Source organism: Tinamus guttatus, unplaced genomic scaffold, assembly GCF_059628265.1.
Source record: "Tinamus guttatus ecotype Peru unplaced genomic scaffold, ASM5962826v1 Tinamus_guttatus_pri_ptg000390l, whole genome shotgun sequence".
NCBI classification, from domain to species: domain Eukaryota; kingdom Metazoa; phylum Chordata; class Aves; order Tinamiformes; family Tinamidae; genus Tinamus; species Tinamus guttatus.
The window spans coordinates 268492-286268 of record NW_028288924.1 but is presented as its reverse complement, the minus strand read 5'-3'; the positions used below and the strand labels follow the sequence as shown (position 1 = coordinate 286268).

At 44.3% G+C, this 17777-nt stretch overlaps 1 protein-coding gene across 1 annotated transcript; it reads left to right on the top strand.

Moving 5' to 3' along the window:
- Positions 1–263: 263 nt before the first annotated feature.
- LOC148593445 (structure-specific endonuclease subunit SLX4-like) lies at positions 264–17560 on the top strand. Its single transcript, XM_088530923.1, has 14 exons — positions 264–633; positions 1410–1667; positions 2498–2672; positions 3309–3518; positions 4366–4580; positions 5690–6003; positions 6866–7145; positions 8092–8180; positions 10223–10369; positions 11094–11269; positions 12123–14332; positions 15694–15814; positions 16309–16671; positions 17245–17560. Exons 1-14 carry the CDS (start codon positions 264–266, stop codon positions 17558–17560), a joined length of 5244 nt encoding a protein of 1747 aa, XP_088387049.1.
- Positions 17561–17777: the final 217 nt, after the last annotated feature.

Here is a 17777-nt window from a genome sequence, read left to right as displayed (position 1 = left end):
CCATTCCAAAATCCTCTGAACAAGAAAGTCATCACTGTGCTGAGTGAAAATAAGCAGGGTCCTTGGAGAATGTGCTGCACTAAATGATGTAATATATTCTATGCAGATGAATTAATCACAGAGGAAAGTCCACCGTTGGAACAGTGGAGAAGTGCTGGCGTCTGAAGAATGAAGGCGGCGAGCCAGAGAAGACGCAGCCCTGACTGTTCCTGAGATCTTTCCCTGTAGCGCTGCTAGGCAGCATTACTGCAGCCTGCAGCACCATGGATGAAGAGGACAATGAATTTAAAGTAGTGTGGGCAAAAATTGTCGGTAGGGCAAAGAAGAAAGCTGAGGATACTGAGGAGAAAGCTGAGGATACTGAGGCAACAAAGAAGGTTCAGAAATGGACAAAGACCACTACAACAGGCAGATCTGTTCCTGGGAGCCAAATCGATCAGTGCTTTCCAGTAGTGAAGGGGAAAGATTTGCCACAAAATTTGGGTTCTAAGGTGCCGACAGGGATGCGTGAAGAAGACGATGATGCTGTGCCCTGCAGTAGTGGTGGGACGTCACAAGAAGACAGGAGAAGCGCTTTCCCTGACAGCCAGCTGCGCACAGTGACCAGTTACTCTACCAAGAGGAATGTGACAGGTGCGTGCACTGAAATCTTTCAGACAGAAAATAGGCTAGTACTGAAAAGACTCAGTTCAGTAGAGCTCTTTAGAAGTCTGGAGGAGGTATGCAGTTCTTCAGTAAGGTGAAACCTAAGTGCTGAGTGATATATGAGGGAGTCATTACCTTTTTTTTTGCGACTTCAGAATGTAAATCATCCCTCAAATCATCAAGAAGCAAGTTTAGATTATATCAAAGTGTTTTTTCACAGTGTGTTATTGTATTGAATGTTGAATTATGTTGCCATTGACTGTCACCAAGGCCAAAAAAATAAATTAAGAAAGGTTCTGGGTTAATTCATGAAGGATTGGTCTTTCAGTGATGACTAAATATGATGACCAGAAGGCAGTCACCAGTGCATGAAATCCTTAAACTGACAGCTAAGGTCAACCAGGAGAAGGATTATTTTGTACTTGTTCTGCCTGATACCCTTTCGTAATTATCTACTAGTGACTGCACTCAGAAACTGGGCTGGTGAGATCTTTGGTCTGATCTCACAGGTTGCCTCAAAGCAGAGCGGAGATACACTGAGCTGTTAGCCTGCTGCTCGTTACCACCCCTCCTTAGGAACACCTGTTGCTTGGTTCTGAGCCTGAAAGTCCGAACCATGGATAGGGCTTGAAGATCAGAGTAGAAACATGTTCATTCTTTTTGACTATCTCAGGTTGCTGTTTTGGGAAGCTTCCCAAGAGCTCCCTGGGCAGCTCAGTTACCTGTTTAATTCTGACTGGGAAACTGTGCTTTGTCCCCTTCAGTGAATGCTCCGAGTGACTGTTCCCAGACTACACTATCCTTCCGTCCTTCACAACCAGAGACCTGCTCTTCAGACACCTTGAAGACACCACTGCTGCCTGGGTCGAAGGTGCGGGCAGCAAAGCTGGCGGTGGAGGGAATGCAGCACTTCAAGAGAGTGGCACCTGAGCAGCTAAAACATAGCCTGGGCGATAGCTTGCCAAAGGCTGCAGCTAGCAGGAATTCCTCTGATGAAAGCGAGGAAGAGAACCCGGAAAAAGGTACGTTTCTGCTGTTATTTAGCTCCTGTGTGTGCATGGAGAGTGCTGAGGGCTGCTTAGGGTGATTGTATGAGCAGCAGTCTGGATTCCTGGGCTTTGTTCACAGCTGGACAGGTGGCTTTTGTGATGCTGAATAAATCGCTCCACATGTCTGAGAGCTTGCTTTCTCTATTGATAAATGTGTATTGATCTCTATACTTCTCTCCTAGATCTTTTGTGAGGCTGAAATTTGATTTTATGTTAAGTTCTGGAGAGAGAATTTACTTTCTGGAAACAGGTTGAGATTCTAAGAGCATCAGTAAATCCAGTCGTTCTTCTCTGGGGCAATATTGTGTAGCTCATATAAATATGACCTTAGTTACTCCGTGTCTTCTGTAAATCTCTGAGCACTTACAAAATAGGATGTTCTATGCAGATGAATTGAATCCGTAGCAATTTGAATTCATAGCACTTTTTTTGGTGTTTTGGTGCTTTAAAAGTCAAGGCCCCTTTAAAAGTCAAGGCCCTGCTGGTTCTCTATGGACATGAGAATTTCCTGTGCTTAATATGTAATGTTTAAGACCCCATGTTCTCCCAGAAACTTCATCTAAAACATAACTCTCCTTTTGGTTCGGATACATAATGTGCGATGAACCAATTGCCACCTTCCACTCCTGGGGTAGTGCTCTCCTGTACTGTTTGTGCATTCCCTTGTGAGAAATGAGATGTGAAGATGCAACAGGAAGATTGCAGGGGTTTTTTAAGTTAATAAAATAATCATGACAAATGTAACAGTTTCATGCCTTTCATTACAAGATGTTTAACTCTATCATCTCTCCCTTCTGTGCCAGTTACCCACGATCTTCCATCCACAAAGGACGATGGTGCTTTGGCTTTTGCCCTTCAGCAGAAGATCAAGGAGGAAGTCCCGGAAAGCCTAGAGGAGAAGGGCTTGTTTTTTTGTCAGATCTGCCAGAAGGATCTTTCAGCCATGAACACAACACGACGGGGGCAGCACGTTAATAGGTGAAGCACTAGCATGAAAGGCCAGTGTGGCTTTCAGCAGCAGTGCCTTAGAGAAGATGTAATTGCAGACTAGGTAGCAAAGCTACCCATTAGTGTCCATTTTGAAATCTGCCCATTTCAACACCATTTATTCAATTAAATAATGATTTCCTAAGAACATTTGGTTATGTCAGCTGTTTGCAAATCTGAGCTATTCGCTGAAGGAAAGATGTGATACTGTTTTGCAAGATGAATAAATACATAGACTATGCACTATATACTTTTGTAAAACTATGCACTATATACCTTTGTAAATACTATATATATGCACTATAGACCTTTGCTTTCCACAGGTAATGAGAGTGGAAGGCTAAGGGAAGGATCCTTGTGTTTTCTTTTGTCAGAATGGTGTGGGCTTAAATTGATGCCAGCACTCTATAACAGTTTCCTTAGTGGTAAATATCAAATACTGTTAAAATATTACATACAGCTAGCTCTTTATAAATGAAAAGTCTGTGCTTCTCTGTAAAGAAAGTATTGTAAACAGCTTGCTTAAGTAGTTGGAGTTGCTCAATTACAGCATTTCAGGAGGCAAGGTTCAAAAAGAGCATTTTATTTTATTTTGTTTTGTTTTGTTTTGTTTCCATCATCCTCCAGGTGTCTGGATGAGATGGAGGCAGCAGAGATCTCCTCCTCCAGCAAACCAGCAATCCCTGATTGTCTCAGCTGTGGCAAACATTTCCAAACTTCCGAGAGCCAAACTACTCACTTGAAACGCTGTGCTGTGAAGATGGATGTTCCTCCTAAAATGCTGCTTCAGGCACTGCAGGTGTCTCAGTTTGGAGTTGCCTCTCCTAAGTATTCCAGGTAAGATTTTGGTGAAAATCTTGCTTTCCTTCAAAAGTGGTGGATGACTATGAGTCAGCAGACAGGAGCAAAATGGGAAGTAAATAATCTTACACTAATTTGTCAGAAATATTTATGCTCTGAGAAGTAATTACGTAATAAAGCTGAATAGCGTGGTTGAGCTTATTAAGCAGAACATGCTATATGAGCATACAGTCTCTTTGGAGTATCTGTGTTTCCCAGGCCTCAGCTTTTCGGCTCGTTGCTGTCCTGGATACATGGGCCTTATCCACAGAGTCAAGGAGGAAACATACAGGATGTTTTGAATTGTGCTGGGTGCAGAGATGTATCTGCTCTTTGGGATTTGAGCAACATGTTCAGAGTATAGCGAGTGGTGCCTGCCTGAAATGTATCCAAAGGACTTTTAAGTCTTATTGTGCTGAGGAAGGGCCATTGCTTGTTTACTGTGGAAGTGTAAGATTGGCAGAACGGTTTTGGTGACGGTGTTCTTGACTTCAACCTGATTTTTGCCCTTTGATACAAAGTTTAGGTTTGAGGTAGCAGATGGTTAAGGCCATTCCTGCCCTTGCAAAAAAAAAAAAAAAAAAGGGCAGTTTGTCAGTGCTGCAGTCTTATGTTTACCTTTCCAAAATAAGATTTTCTCCAAATTGCTGTGAATTCCACGCATGATAAGAAATCCTTTTCTTTCCTCCACAGAAAAAAGTACTGTTGATGCTTTCTTATTATTCTGGATATGGGAATCTCTCTGAGGAAGGGGGGCAGCTGGTCTGAAGTGCTCAGGGTTTCTTGTCTCTGATCCAGTTATGTTAGGTTAACTTGGGCTTTCTGCTGCATTCTTACGTTTCAGCAATCAACCAAACATATCAAAACGCAAAGAGTTCTCCGGAGATGACTCAAAGGAAATGAAAAAGAGGATCAAAATGGAACCTCAGGATGAAGATCTGCAGGTTGCTATGGCAATGTCACGCTCTCTCTTGGAGCAAGAAAAGCGTGAACAAGCAGCAGTAGCTGCAAATATGAAACCCGTGGCTGCCTTGCCAATCAAATGGAAGCCTGGATCAGGTATGTGTCACCGTGAGTGTCTCAGGCTGTACTATTGGAGGAGTGATGTAACAGCCTGCTCTTCACTACCAACTTTTCTGTTGGGCATAGGGGATGACAACCACACTTCTGTTTCATTTAAGTTGTCCGAGATGGAGTAATGCAAAGTATCCACATACAGATAGCCAAGGGAGGCTGCAGGATGTTTCACTGAAATCCATTCTGAGTCTTATATTTATTTCACTGGTTGATTGTTTCAAAACTATAGAATGTTTTTAAGATGAGTTGTTTTTTTAATAAATCCCAAAGGGAAAACATGAAAAGACCATTGTTATTTTTTTTGCAGTGCATTTTTCTTATTCCCTGTCCCATACCCTTGATTATGCAACTTTTTCATCCTTCTCTCCTTGCTCTGCTTTCTTTCTGAAGTATATGTGCGTACAACTACACACGTTGAACCTGCGGTTTGCTATTTAAATGCACAAAAATGGTCAGAAAAGAAGCCAGTTGCCCTGGGGGAAGGTTGAGTTCTGCACATAGGAGACACTTTGCTCTTCGTGGCTCTCCTCAATCTCTTCCTGCTGATAACCACTGCCAATTATATTGGGAATTAGTAAGTCAAAGGCAGTAAAGAAACAGACCTGAGAAACAGACCTGACAAATGAGAGCTGTGCAGGATTCATATGTGCTGTGGTTTGACATGAGTGACCATCACCAGTGATCAAGACGCACCAAAAGCAGTCCTTCATGGCTTTGGAGTCTTTTTTCTTCTCTCTCTCTCTCTCTTTTTTGAGTGAAGCGCTGCTAACTAGCCAAAAGCACTGTACGCTCACTGTTCAAAGGGTCTGGAAGGTAGCCTGCACATAGGTATCAGTTGCTTTCATAGTGATCTGATTTGACAGCTCAGCCCAGCAGGACCATGTGTGCACGAATAAGTCTTCCCTGAAGGTTTGTTTCTCTGGCAGAAGTAACGGGAGGCTTGGGACTTATTGCAGAAATCTTGTGTTCTGCTGTAGTTGCATTTTGATCATTGCCAACTGCAACACTTGAAAAAGCTGGCAGGTTCAGTTCCTCTGCTTATGTGTTCAGCTGTTCATTTATTTGGGTTTCTTTTGCTTTTCTTTTTAAAGAGAAAAGAACACGTAAAAGAGGCCCAACTACTCCTCCACCGTTACTGCTGCGGGATCCAGAGACAGCCCGCAAAAGGACTGAAGAGCGAGCCGCCATGGTGCTTACACGAGAGATGGAATTCCCTCCCACTCCTCGGCTTCCCACCAGTAGGATTTTGGAGGATGGATCTGAGAAAACAGACTGGCTCATGCCATCGCCCAGAAACAAGGACTGCCCTTTATGGAACAGCAGTGCTCTAACAGGGCCCTGCGACCCTGAATCATTCTACACTGCTGAACCGACCCCTCCAATCGTACCTTGCATAACTGTGCAGGTGGGATGCTCTTTTCTCCTTCCTCTGGTATTTGTGTGCCACAGTTTACTTGCTCTGTAGCCCTTCTCTTTTCTGCCATTTAAGTGAGTCACCCCATGCTCTTCATGCTCTCTGCTCCTGCACAACTGTCCCCTGGTCTCACACAAGTAGGTTTGGTGATCTTGAACTTTCACTTCTCCCTTTTGGACAGGAGGCTGAGGCTTGTGTTGCCAAGCTGTTCTTTGGGCTTTTGGAAGACAAAACAAATGGGAGCAGAGCACTGAGTGAGAGGGCTTGAGCCTCTTCATTGTGCCACTAGCTTAGCTATTTTTACAGTAGCCTGACTCTTGTGTTCCTTCTTGATACTTTTCTCTGACTGATTACAATCAGAGCCTTTCTCTTTCTTTACTCATGTTTTGTATCAAGGCAGCAAGGAACAGTGTGGAAAGTTCACACTGAAGATGGATGCTTGTGTGTTACACTGAGGAGGGGGTGGGCACTCCTAGGGTTGTAAAGTGAAGCGTTTGCATTTCAGGCTTTCCCCATGTATCCCCCTGCCTGAAGCTGCATGCAGGACTGTGATCCAGTTTTAAACCGGGCGGTCTCACTCTGTTATTATCCAGATGTCTTGCCTCTCGTTTTTCTGTAGTTTTATAAATGCTGCCTACAGAAACAGACAGGACCTTTTAGTCTGTCGCCTTATAGCACTATCTTCTTGGAGAGCAAGTATGTATCTGGGGATCGCTCAAAGTATTTTATTAATATTTATTAAGATATTTTGAAAGTATGAACTAGAGATCAATTCAGCGACTGTACTCTGAACTCTGCAAATACATACAAAATTAATTTATTGATGTCTTTTTTTTTTCTCTCCTTTGATCAGATTTGTAAGTCAGAGACTTCTCTGCCATCAGTGGGATCTGATCAACCAGAAGTATCTCAGCAACTTCAGCCTGATCTCAGTCCTCATTATCCTGCTTCTCCAGAGACTGGAGAAAAAGCTGCTGATGAAGCCGACTCGGGCTCTGAACGGGCTGGACAGATTTCGTCTCAGGGCGAGAAGGTTCATGTTCAGAGTCTGCAGCAACTGGTTGAGTTGGCCATGGAAGCACAAACTCAGTGGAGGCTTGAGCTTAACGGCGCTCAGGAAGTAGAGCAGCCAAGTAAGTTCTGGCAGCCTCATGAGCCTCCTCTCTGGTGTCATCAGCTATGAGGAGCCACGTTTAGCCATACTGAACTTGGAGAGCAGTGGCAGCAGCCGCAAGATGATATTGTTGATCCAGGGGGTGATATTTGGGGGCATTGTTCTGTAGTAGGCTTTAGGTACAATCAAGTTGACATTTCTGAAATGATTCATAGATCCCAATATTTAAGAAGAGCTCCTCTTAGACAGCAGCTTCTAAATTTTATTTTAAAAATCCTTTAAAGGTGTCAGATGCATTTCTGCCAGCCGGGGGCCCAGACACGGCCAATCGTGAGGCAAAAATACATCCCCAAAATATATGCTCTTTTCTGCCTAGTAGCTTTTGCCGACAGCACTGTCTTACGAGGTTTCACCAGAAGAAGACCTGGTGAAAGAAGAGCGTAAGAGATGATGTTGTGTTGGTACATGGATACACAGTCCCTGAAGTTGATCTGTACAGGCTGAAAAAAGTCCACCACCTAGAATTCCTTCAAGAGCAGCTCTAACTTCCCTGGTTACAGTGGTGTGCATTGCACAACGGCACATTCCAAGACCAATGGTAGCCTTAAAATTGTCCAACCATTTAGCATAATATATGCACTGTGTGTCTCCTGTTCACTCATCAGTGAAGACTATGGTTGCTAAATCTAATGTCTCTCTGCTTTGTACTTGACTTGGGTAAAATTCCCTCAGTTCTCCTATTAAGCTGCAGCAAATGGCTGCTGGTCATATGCCAAGAAAACCAAATGCATCTGATAAAGCCAAGAGGGGGAGGCTGAACCGTTCAGCTCAGAAATGTCAGCCTGGGACAGGAGTCTCTTGGGGAGTTGTCATGGCAAGGAAGAAATGGCAGTTAAGAGTTGCCACTTCATTCTGTCTTACAAGAAGGTTGTACCTGACTTGAGATGTGCCTTTTCTTCTTTGAGGAAAAGAATTGACTTCCAGTGATTCTTCACTAAGTGGCTTTGCCCTTCTACCCATAGAGAAGAGATTTCCGAGAAGCAACGATATAAATGTAAGGACAAATGTTATTTTTCCCCTTTTTTGTATTGTTTATTTGCACTGTATTTTTGTATTGTTTATTTGCACTGTATTTTTGTATTGTTTATTTGTTAAAAAAAAGCCTCTCCTATTTGATTAATTTCCAGAAGTATGGAGTATTTCCCATTCATTTTCACAGAAACAGAGATGTTTAAGCATTACAGTCACTCACAGGAATCATCCTAGGCAAAGCTGAAGTCCAAATACGTGATGTTGCATTGATGCCCACAGGCAGGCTTGTGGGTGTTTCAGAGTGTTTGTCCTACTTAATTTAAAATAACAGGTAACATAAAGCAAATTTGTGCATAATTTACACAAAGAGAACCAGGTTAAATATTGAGGCTGTAGTGCATAGAGTATTTGGGGGTAGTTACTAGGGATGTATCTGCTCAGCACTTAGGTAGTACTCTGCTTTGATGCCCAGCCTAGATGACACAGGCCACACTTCCTGGAGACCAGGAGAGACAGAACTGTCTGGGGTTTCATCCAGGCTCATGTACGCACCCATTTTGCATGGTTCTGACCAGAACTTTGTCAATGCCTCTCCTCTTATCTTCCTTTCCAGTCTTTCTTTTGCACAGAGAATGGTGCAGCCAGAATATTTCTGTTCTTACTTAATTTCCCCATTTTCGAGTCATAATTTTAGTGTCAGCAGGAAGGCTGTTCTGGGCTTCCTGCCTGGAAAGCAGTGCCTGCCTTCTCGGGGTACCGTCTTGCAGGTGTCCTACCTGCCAAGAAAAAGAGAGCAAGAAACACCTAACAGGTTTCCAGACTGTGCTTCCTGTCTTTCCCTTGGAGAGCAGTCCATGACGTGCAGAGTCTCCTCTAGCCCACCTGTGAAGCCTGGAAGAAATGGCCCAGCGTGTGCTGCCGTTTCCATGCTAACCGGTATTGGCTCCTTGCAAACACACTGAAGCAAGTAGAGAGGCTGAGTTCCCACTGAACCAACCTAGAAACCTGCTAATAAAATAAAGAGCTCTGCTGTTTCTGGTGGAACTACCTCTCATGGAGTTGGATAAAACTTGCCTTTCTTCCAGTCTGCGCTAGGTTCAGAAAGTACAAGGTCAACAATTAGTGTCTCAGGTAAAGCTGCTTTCTACTTACAGTCAGGCAGCCTCCCTCAACCATGGGCTGCAGGTATTTCACGCTTCTCTGAAGCACTGGCCACCTCCAGAAGCAACACTGCTACCTAGGGAGTCTGAGTCTTTAGAAGATTGCCTTGTATGGGTTTGTAGTAGGGGTAGTGCCAGACATTAAACTAGTCACAGATCGCTTGGGCAACCAGCCTTCCCCAAACTTTCAGTAAAGGAGTCTAAAATTATAAGAGTAAATACTTAAAAGTAAATAAATAAAGGAATTTTCAAAGGAGATTTCAGTAACAAGTGCACAAGTTCCTTTGGACTAGATACCTGCATTTCTTTTATTCCGTGTTGCCCCCTTGTTGCAGAGGGCTTCTTCCCAGGTGTCATTGCTAGACCAAAACAGTGAACAAGAGAGGAAAGGCTCATTACCTTGCCCCTGGGTCATCCTCATTCCTCTTGCTCTATGCAATTGTTATGAACTGAGTTCAGTTCCATCAAGGTGGGAATTACAGCTTTCAAAAACATGGTGGAAGACAGCAGAGCAGGAGGCCAACTGCAGGCAGTGGCTCTGCCACATCAGGAAATGATGTGGTAAAGATCCGAGGACGATGATGTGCTGTAATGCAAAAGGCTGTTCCACAAGTAGAGTGGAAGACAGCATGTGACTGCCTCTTCACAGCTGCTAAGCTTTGAAGAGAGGAGAAGGAGGGAAACAAAGCCAGAGATGTGTGTTGGACTAGGTTGCTTACGTCTCTTATGGAAGACCTTGCACTGATAAGGATTCTGTTAGTCCTGAGAAGGCAAAGGCAGCCATACCCACGCTGGGACCCAGAGTACAGCAGTGCTGACAAACTGGGCTGTTGCCTCCTTATCTGCCAGGAAAATGCCTTACAGCTGTAACAACTTCTGTCTTTGTGTCCCTTCTATGTTCTAGTCCTCTTTCAGGATGCTGGCAGAAGATTACAATATCATGGTCAACAACGCCTACTTGAGTGATATCCAGTTTCAAGTGGACTCTGGAGAAATCCTTTATGCCCATATGTTTGTGCTGTATGCACGCTGTCCACGGGCTGTTCAGCTGGTAAGTACTGCTGTTAGACTCTTCTCTTCCCCTCGAGTAAAGCCCCTTTGCAGTAACAGGAGTTTGACCGTCTATTCCAGACTGATCACAACAAATGAGTTAGTGATGCCGTACAGTAAGCACAGAGTATTTGGAGATCCAGTGGCAAGTCACTCTGGACCTGCTGATTATGGAGTAGACAGTATTTACAAGCTGTGCTTGTAACTAACCCAGACAGAGGTCTGTCACTCCCACAGGTGCTATGGAGGTAGCTGCATTGACCTGTGCCTTTGGCAAGGCCAGTGAAGTAATTTCTGTGTTTCCAGAAGCATTTTGGTTCATACAGTTTCCAGCCTGCTCCTGTGCAATTTCCTGCAAAGGCAATGAAAGGTAGTGGGCTGAAGACAGGAACTTGCCTTCTGACAGAGCTGCCACCAGACCATACCAACTTCTTGACAAAGTTTTGTCATTCTTTCTGTAATCAGTAGAATTCGTTTTGTCCTCATGCATGATTACAGCAGTTTCAACTCAAGGTGCTTAGGACCATTTATGAGGGGTCCTTGAAAGCTTCACGGTATCTCTGGTCATTTTAGCTTCCCTCTGAGGCACCAAATCCTGGCCATAGGAACAGACTTTGACACAAAAAAAAAAAAAAAAAAAATAGTGGCCTGATAGAGAGCAGATACTGCTGGTGTTGTTCCTTTATGAGGAAGTGGACCTTGTTTGCTTTCCTTTTACCGCACAGGTTTACGACGAAGGGATATATGTGAAGGTGAAGGACGATGACGACGAGCAGACGCGTCGGGTGCTGCTGAGCGATGTGACAAAAGAGGCAGTCCTCGCGTTCCTGCGATATCTTTACACTGCTTATACTGACATCCCTGCTAGGATTGTGCCCCAGCTGAGGGCTTTGGCTACCAGGTTTGTATCATATGAGTGTGCTTTGGGTCACCTCATGCTTTCAGCCACATGGACTTTAACCTGATACCTTCTGTTGTGGTTTCAGTGGATTTCACAAAACTCATTTCACTTGAGATGCAAGTACCTCTGCTTCCATCTTAAGTGAAATATGAACATCTTATCCTCATTTTTTCATGAATCTTTCTTCAGGTTACATCTGCTTGAGATTTTCTATTTTTGGTTTATGACTAGAACACTTTTGCCAAGTTTTGTCTCATGATCTTTAATGACAGCTGATGGTGGCAATGGTGATGAGTGTATTTCTGAAAGCATTGCCCTAGTGACACACTTAATCTGAATGAGACTTGCAGAATGTGGATGCAGGGAATGCTAATTTGTTATGTCAGTCATGATCCTAGACATGTGTTAGATAATGAACTTGAAACAGCAGCAGATGAAACACATTCTATCGGATCAAAATCACTTAGTTCTGGAAATGTAGGTGTCCTCCTTTTAAAGTAATTCTGAAAAAGACCAGGAAAAAAAATCTGCTCTTTTATGTTGATAGTCAGTTAAACTCATACCTAATCAAGGAGAACTGATTATCCTCTGTAGTGGCAGCGATGCATTGTTTGGAATGGGGGAAATAAGTGTGAAACCTGAGAAGATTATGGTGACACGGAGTGAAAACCTGAAATTGTTATTGACTTTATTAATGTTGAAACTGCATGTCTAATTTGGCACAACAGTTTCACAAATTAAATTTAACTTTCTTTACAAGACTCACTAGATTGATCAGGCAACTATAACATTTTGGAATTTTGAATGAATTTTGAGGGAGATAAACATTAACATTTCTGTTACATTCTTGCAGGTTTGATTTAAGGGAACTTGTGCTCAAGTGTAAGGACTGCGCTGAAGAGAGCCAGGCATCTTCTGGAGTGGATCCAGAAGATGATCTCCTCTCTGCGAGAGACGATGAAGATAATGATAACAGAGCTGAGAACTTCAAAGAGCTCCTGAACTCAGTGTGGGTGGCTGAAGATGAGGAAGAAGAAGCTGTGCTAAACCCTGCATGCCAGAAGGAAGACGACAACGGGGTGGGTGAACAGGAGCCGGAGGAAATATATGAGTTTGCTGCAACTCAAAGAAAAATGGTTCAAGACAAACTGGAGATGAGTGAAGGCACAGATTACAACATCTGTAGTGATACTGAGGTAGCCCAAGGTGCGAACCAGCAGACTGAGAAAAAAGAGGCAAAAAGGTCCGTATCTGCCTTGATAAGCAATGACTTCAAACATCTGAGGGAAGACAATGATGTGGAAACATCCAAATGTGACTTGTCTGAAGAAGACAAAATGCAGAATACAAGTGGATGCAAAAATGTGAATGCCACAAGCATCAATTTTGAGTCTTGTCAGTTTGAGCCTCAGAAGTGGGTTAGGAGATGGGAAAGTGGGAAAGATTTCAAGTTGTCTCAGGCTTCACATAATATGGGAGGAGACGACCGCTTGGAAGAACAACAATTCACCAACTGTTCACTGCACAATGATACTGATAGGCGTGAAAATTATAAATGCTTATTTTTCAAAAATCAGATAGAATACAGTGAGCCTTCTCCAATGAAAGAAGTTATCAAAGAGTCAGGAAAGGCTGTTAGCGAAAAACATGTTGATGTTAATGATTTGCTTCCTTACTCCAAGTCACAAAAAGACCTCTCTCCACAAAGGGATGGTTTTTGTGGCAGTCCTCCTCTCAAATCTTATATGTCTTTTTATTCTGCTGTTGGTTCTTCACTTATGTCTTCAGAATCGGATAGGAAATTTCCCAGAGAAGCAAAAACACCAGAGAGAAATCAAAAACCATTCCCGTCTCCCAAAATAGCTTTCCAGAAAGCCAATGAGCAGGACATTACATCAGGAAATCGGAACATAGAGAGCACAATTTCTCCAGAAGAGCTTTCCTGCACTGATTTCAACAAGCATAAATATGCTTCAGTTTTGTTCAGTTTTGTCATAAAAACTCCGGATGTTGCAGTCCAGAACAGAAAAGAGGCTGATATTACTGTTTTATCTTCTGATGATGAAATGGAGCTAGAACAAGAGAGGAAGTTACCAGAGTCTGGCTCTCCTGTGAAGGAAATGGAAATCTCCAAGCAACTGAAAAGTGCTAGCATAGCACATGGGCCTGAGATCCCCAAACCTAAACCTAACTCATCATCTGTCACTGAGATACAGCTGAGATCATCCCAGGTCTCATGTCGCATTACAGATGCATCACTTACAAATAATGATGTAAAAATGTCCAGAGAGTTGCCTCCCAGCACCCAGGTAGGTGCCTGTACAGAGAGCAAACAGAGCCTGAACCTGAGCCATGAAAAAGGGCAGAGTCGCGAGGAGTCTTCAGGTATGGACAGCTCCTGGCTAGTGCCAGACACACCACCTCAGACCAAAAGCAGGGATTTCGCAACGCAGACACGTGTCACATGTATAAACCGTATAAAGCAATCGATGTCTAAACTCGAGACCAAGAGCTTAGTGGCAGGTAACAGTGACCATGAAATGGCTCTCAGCCTCATAAAAGTTCCTGAAACATCGCTGTCAGACAAACAGTTGCCTAGGGAGAACTCAGCTGATGAAAGTCGTCTTTCTTTGAGCAGTAGTGTCTCGCTTCACGATGAGCCCCCAGTCCCCGTTGATGACTGCTGGCACGCTGAGTATCCATCACCATTGAGAGGAAACAGCCAGAACTCCAGCCTGGCTGGCTGGGCAAATGCCAGCCCTGGCAGCAGACCCAGATCTATCTCTTGGGCTTTCGACTGGGAGAGCCCGGTCCGAGACCAGGAAATGAAGGGCAGTACCCCTCTTCAGGGCAGTCCTAGTGACGGAGCAACAACTTCGCTTCACCTCAAAAAGAGTCCTGTTGAGGCATGGTCATCAGAGTGCAGTATACAAAGTTTCCTGAAGCCCAGATTCTGGGAAGTTTCGGATAGTGAAGAGGAGGAATTCCCACAGATGCTTTTTTTAACTGAGAAGGTGTCAGCTTCAGCAGATGCCTGTCCGACAGACCTTGCAAAGACTGCCGGTGAGAGCTTGTATCTGTACAGGGTTCACTGAAGTAGGTTAAATTGTTGTCATTTTAGGTGATCATCCTGTTTGTTGTTCACCTGCTATATTGAGAGGGTGTTTTGGCCTTCTAATCCAAAGCAGTCAGGGCCAGGCACAAGAAGGTACAGTCAGCTTCTGATGTGGGGGAGTGCAACTAAATACGTGGGATAGTTGGAGCGTAGCCATTTGTGATCCATTCATGCTGCTGCTTTGACAGTGATCGTATGCATTGTAGAAATGATGAGACATTACCTGGGAGGGGAAAAAAAAATCAAACAGCCTTCACTTTGCATGCTAGGGAATGATTATTCCTTGCAGTAATGGGTCTTGTTTTTCATGCATTCATCACCGATGTATGTGCTAACAATTGCACGAAGACATCGGGTAAGCTTTGCTTCCAGTGGTAGAAGTATAGAGGTTGGCTGGAAGTAGGTGCCTCTCCTGCCCACGGGTAGGCTCTCTGCATATTTTCCTGCAAAGCTCTTCTGATTTGCCTTTGCTTTGACTTGCCCTGCCCTTCTGTTTGCTGATTGTAGGCTCTTCCAACAGATTTTTGTGTGTCCAGCACTGGTCCCAACTGGAGGACACAGTGAGCGGTTTCAGGACGCACACAAGACTAAGGGCCAAGCTGCTCTTTGCCACCAGATTGCACTTAGTGGTGTCAGGAGCTGGGCCTTGTCTGCTTGAATGTCTGATGACACAGAGAACACTAGCCTCTGGGGTCATACCCTTCTGGGGTCAGCTGCTTACTAGGACAGTTCCTTCCATCTAAGCTCTAAGAACAGCAATTTATCCCTTAATATTTATTAGATATATTACTAATTATACTATCGTAAGTAATTAGTTTAACAAGCAGGATTTAGAACATGACCTGAGACTGACTGTGCTTCACAGTATCAGGAAATCAGTATCACTAAATCAGTATCTAATTCAGGCCCCCAGAACCTTGACTTGTTCGGTTTCTTCTGCATCAAGTCTCTCCTATGCAATTTTCTTCCTTGGGAAAGAACCACTTCACAGAATTCAGTAAACATATATTTTTAATTACCTTGCAGCAGTTCTATCAAAGCCTCCAGTGGGCTTTTTTATTCAGACCTAACATATGGCTCAATTTGTTTTCTGATTTAAAGACAGTAAAAAACAAATATCCTAGACCCAAGGAAGACGAAAGTGTTGATCTGTTCAGTATAAAGGTATTTAGTAGAGCAGCTTGCAGACAAGTAGTTCTTCTTAAACAGTTGCTAGATAACATTAAAATATCTGCCACCAGGAGGGGAAGATATCATCCCTCCTATATCCTTCTGTACTAATTCTGATGACAATTTCATTCTGTTGCAGAACCTGCCTGTCAAGAGAAGGACAAGTCTCCTGAGAAGGACAAGTCTCCTGAGACTCCTATGACACCAATGCCAGCTTACTCCCTTATGAAGACCCCAGAACTGAGGAGGGAGTTGAGCAGGTTAGCACTGCTTCTACAAGTATATCTACAAAAAAAAAAAAAAAAAAAAAGTACAAGTACATCTCTTTATGAGCAGAAAAAATACATGGAAGTTCCATCTCCATATGAGGAAGAACTTCTTTACTGTTTGGGTGTCACAGTCCTGGAACAGGCTGCCCAGAGAGGTTGTGGAGTCTCCTCCCCTGGAGATCTTCCAAACCCGCCTGGATGTCACCCTGTGCCACATGTTCTAGGTGTCCCTGCTGGAGCAGGGGGGTTGGACTAGATGATTTCGAGAGGTCCCTTCCAACCCCAACCAATCTGTGATTCTGTGAGAAACCTGCTGGTAGGTGGTGTGAAAGGCAGCTACTGTGCTAAAGGGGAAAACTTGATGGTTTTCCAATGTCATGCTCTTCCAGCTGGCCACTGAGCTTCCTGGCCTGGTCACATTGCTGAGCTATAGCAGTGGAAGGCGCAGCATTATCTTAGGCTTAAGTCCTACCTTTCTCTTTCAGATTTGGAGTTCGTCCTTTCCCAAAACGCCAGATGGTGTTAAAGTTGAAGGCCATATTCCAGGATACTCACCAGGACGTGGATACGGATGTGGATACTGACACAGAGGATGATATCCCATCCTCCCAGCTTCCCCCACAGAGGCCTCCAGCCAAGCGCCGTAGGCAGCTGAAGACTAACGGGCATGCTGGTGGGAAACGTGCCAAAATCTCCAACTGTAGACAGACACCAACTGTATCTCCGGAGAGGGGCTCTCTGGCAGCTGATAAGGAGGAGCTGATGCTCTCATCATCTCAGGAATCTTCATATTCTCAGGAATCTTCATCCTCGCTGGATGGCAGTGACGTCTCTACTGGTATACAGAGGTAGGGGAACAAAATACTAACGAAGGAGTCTACTGTGCAGCACAGAGATGAGCTGGGAAAATGGGAAATATAAGTGTCAATGCAGAATACAGGGGATCTGTACTGTAGGCAGCTTCCCTGAGCTTTTGTCACTTGAAGTAAGTTCTTCTGTTGTGCGTTTCAGTCTAATTGCTAGTGAGCTATTCTGAGAGCACAGAAATGCTCACGGGTGAAACTGCACATGGGCAGAGCTCAAAGCTGGCACTGCAAGGAGCCTCGCAGGGTTGAGTGAGAGCCTGCAAGAGGAGCAGGGAGCGCTGCTCGGTGAGCACTGCGTGTGGTGCTGCACAGAGCAAGTGTGTCAGCAGTAGTGCAGCAGGAGCAAGGAATGCCGGGCAGCACCGGCACAGCTCGATGTGCAGGTTTGCAGAACACGTGGCGTGTTCTGCCTCCCTCCCTTTGGCAATTGCTGGTGTCGGAGATCCTACACAGGGCATTGCAAGGGTTGGCAGCCAGGGACTTGGGCATCTCTGAGTGTGCCCTTGATGACCAGTGGCTTCCTTGATTGTTTTTTGCACTTTTTCTCACTTTTAGTTCTTGTAGCAATATATCCGAAGATGAGGAAGAGGAGCTCCCAGCTTCTCAGACAGCAGCCCAGGAAGCAGATACACTGGACGCAGTGGGAAACTGCATCATTTCAAATTCAGTCCTGTACCACAAGGTCCTCTTTTACGAGCCAATTGAGCTGGCTGCACTGCACCGAGAGCTGAAAGCAAACGGCATGAAGATTTCCAAGGCAAAGCTGATGGATTTTCTAGATGCTTACTGTATCACCTTCACCACGGCTGCAGAGCGGAAGGAGAAGGAAGCCAAAGGCAAGGGGAACGGAAGACAGAGGAAACACTACTGAATGGAGCCTCTCTCCCATTTCCAGCGGCAGCTGCAAAGATCCCTCCTGTTGGTGCACTCCCCTGCTGCTTCTCCTCTTTATCTTTGCTTTCCATTTTTTCCTAATAAGTTTTAGTTCCCTAATAAGATCTTTTTTCCTGAATCTTCAGACTCTCCAAGTAGTTATTTATTCAGTATCTGAGCGGCCCTACTGATTGCTACGCAGGGGACATTGTGGA

Excerpts from the sequence above, each read along its gene's own strand:
- LOC148593445 (XM_088530923.1), top strand. The coding sequence starts at position 264 with ATGGATGAAGAGGACAATGAATTTAAAGTAGTGTGGGCAAAAATTGTC. Across the intron at positions 8,181-10,222 it reads CGAGAAGCAACGATATAAAT|TCCTCTTTCAGGATGCTGGC; the intron begins GTAAGGACAAAT and ends TCTATGTTCTAG. Across the intron at positions 16,672-17,244 it reads GTCTCTACTGGTATACAGAG|TTCTTGTAGCAATATATCCG; the intron begins GTAGGGGAACAA and ends TCTCACTTTTAG.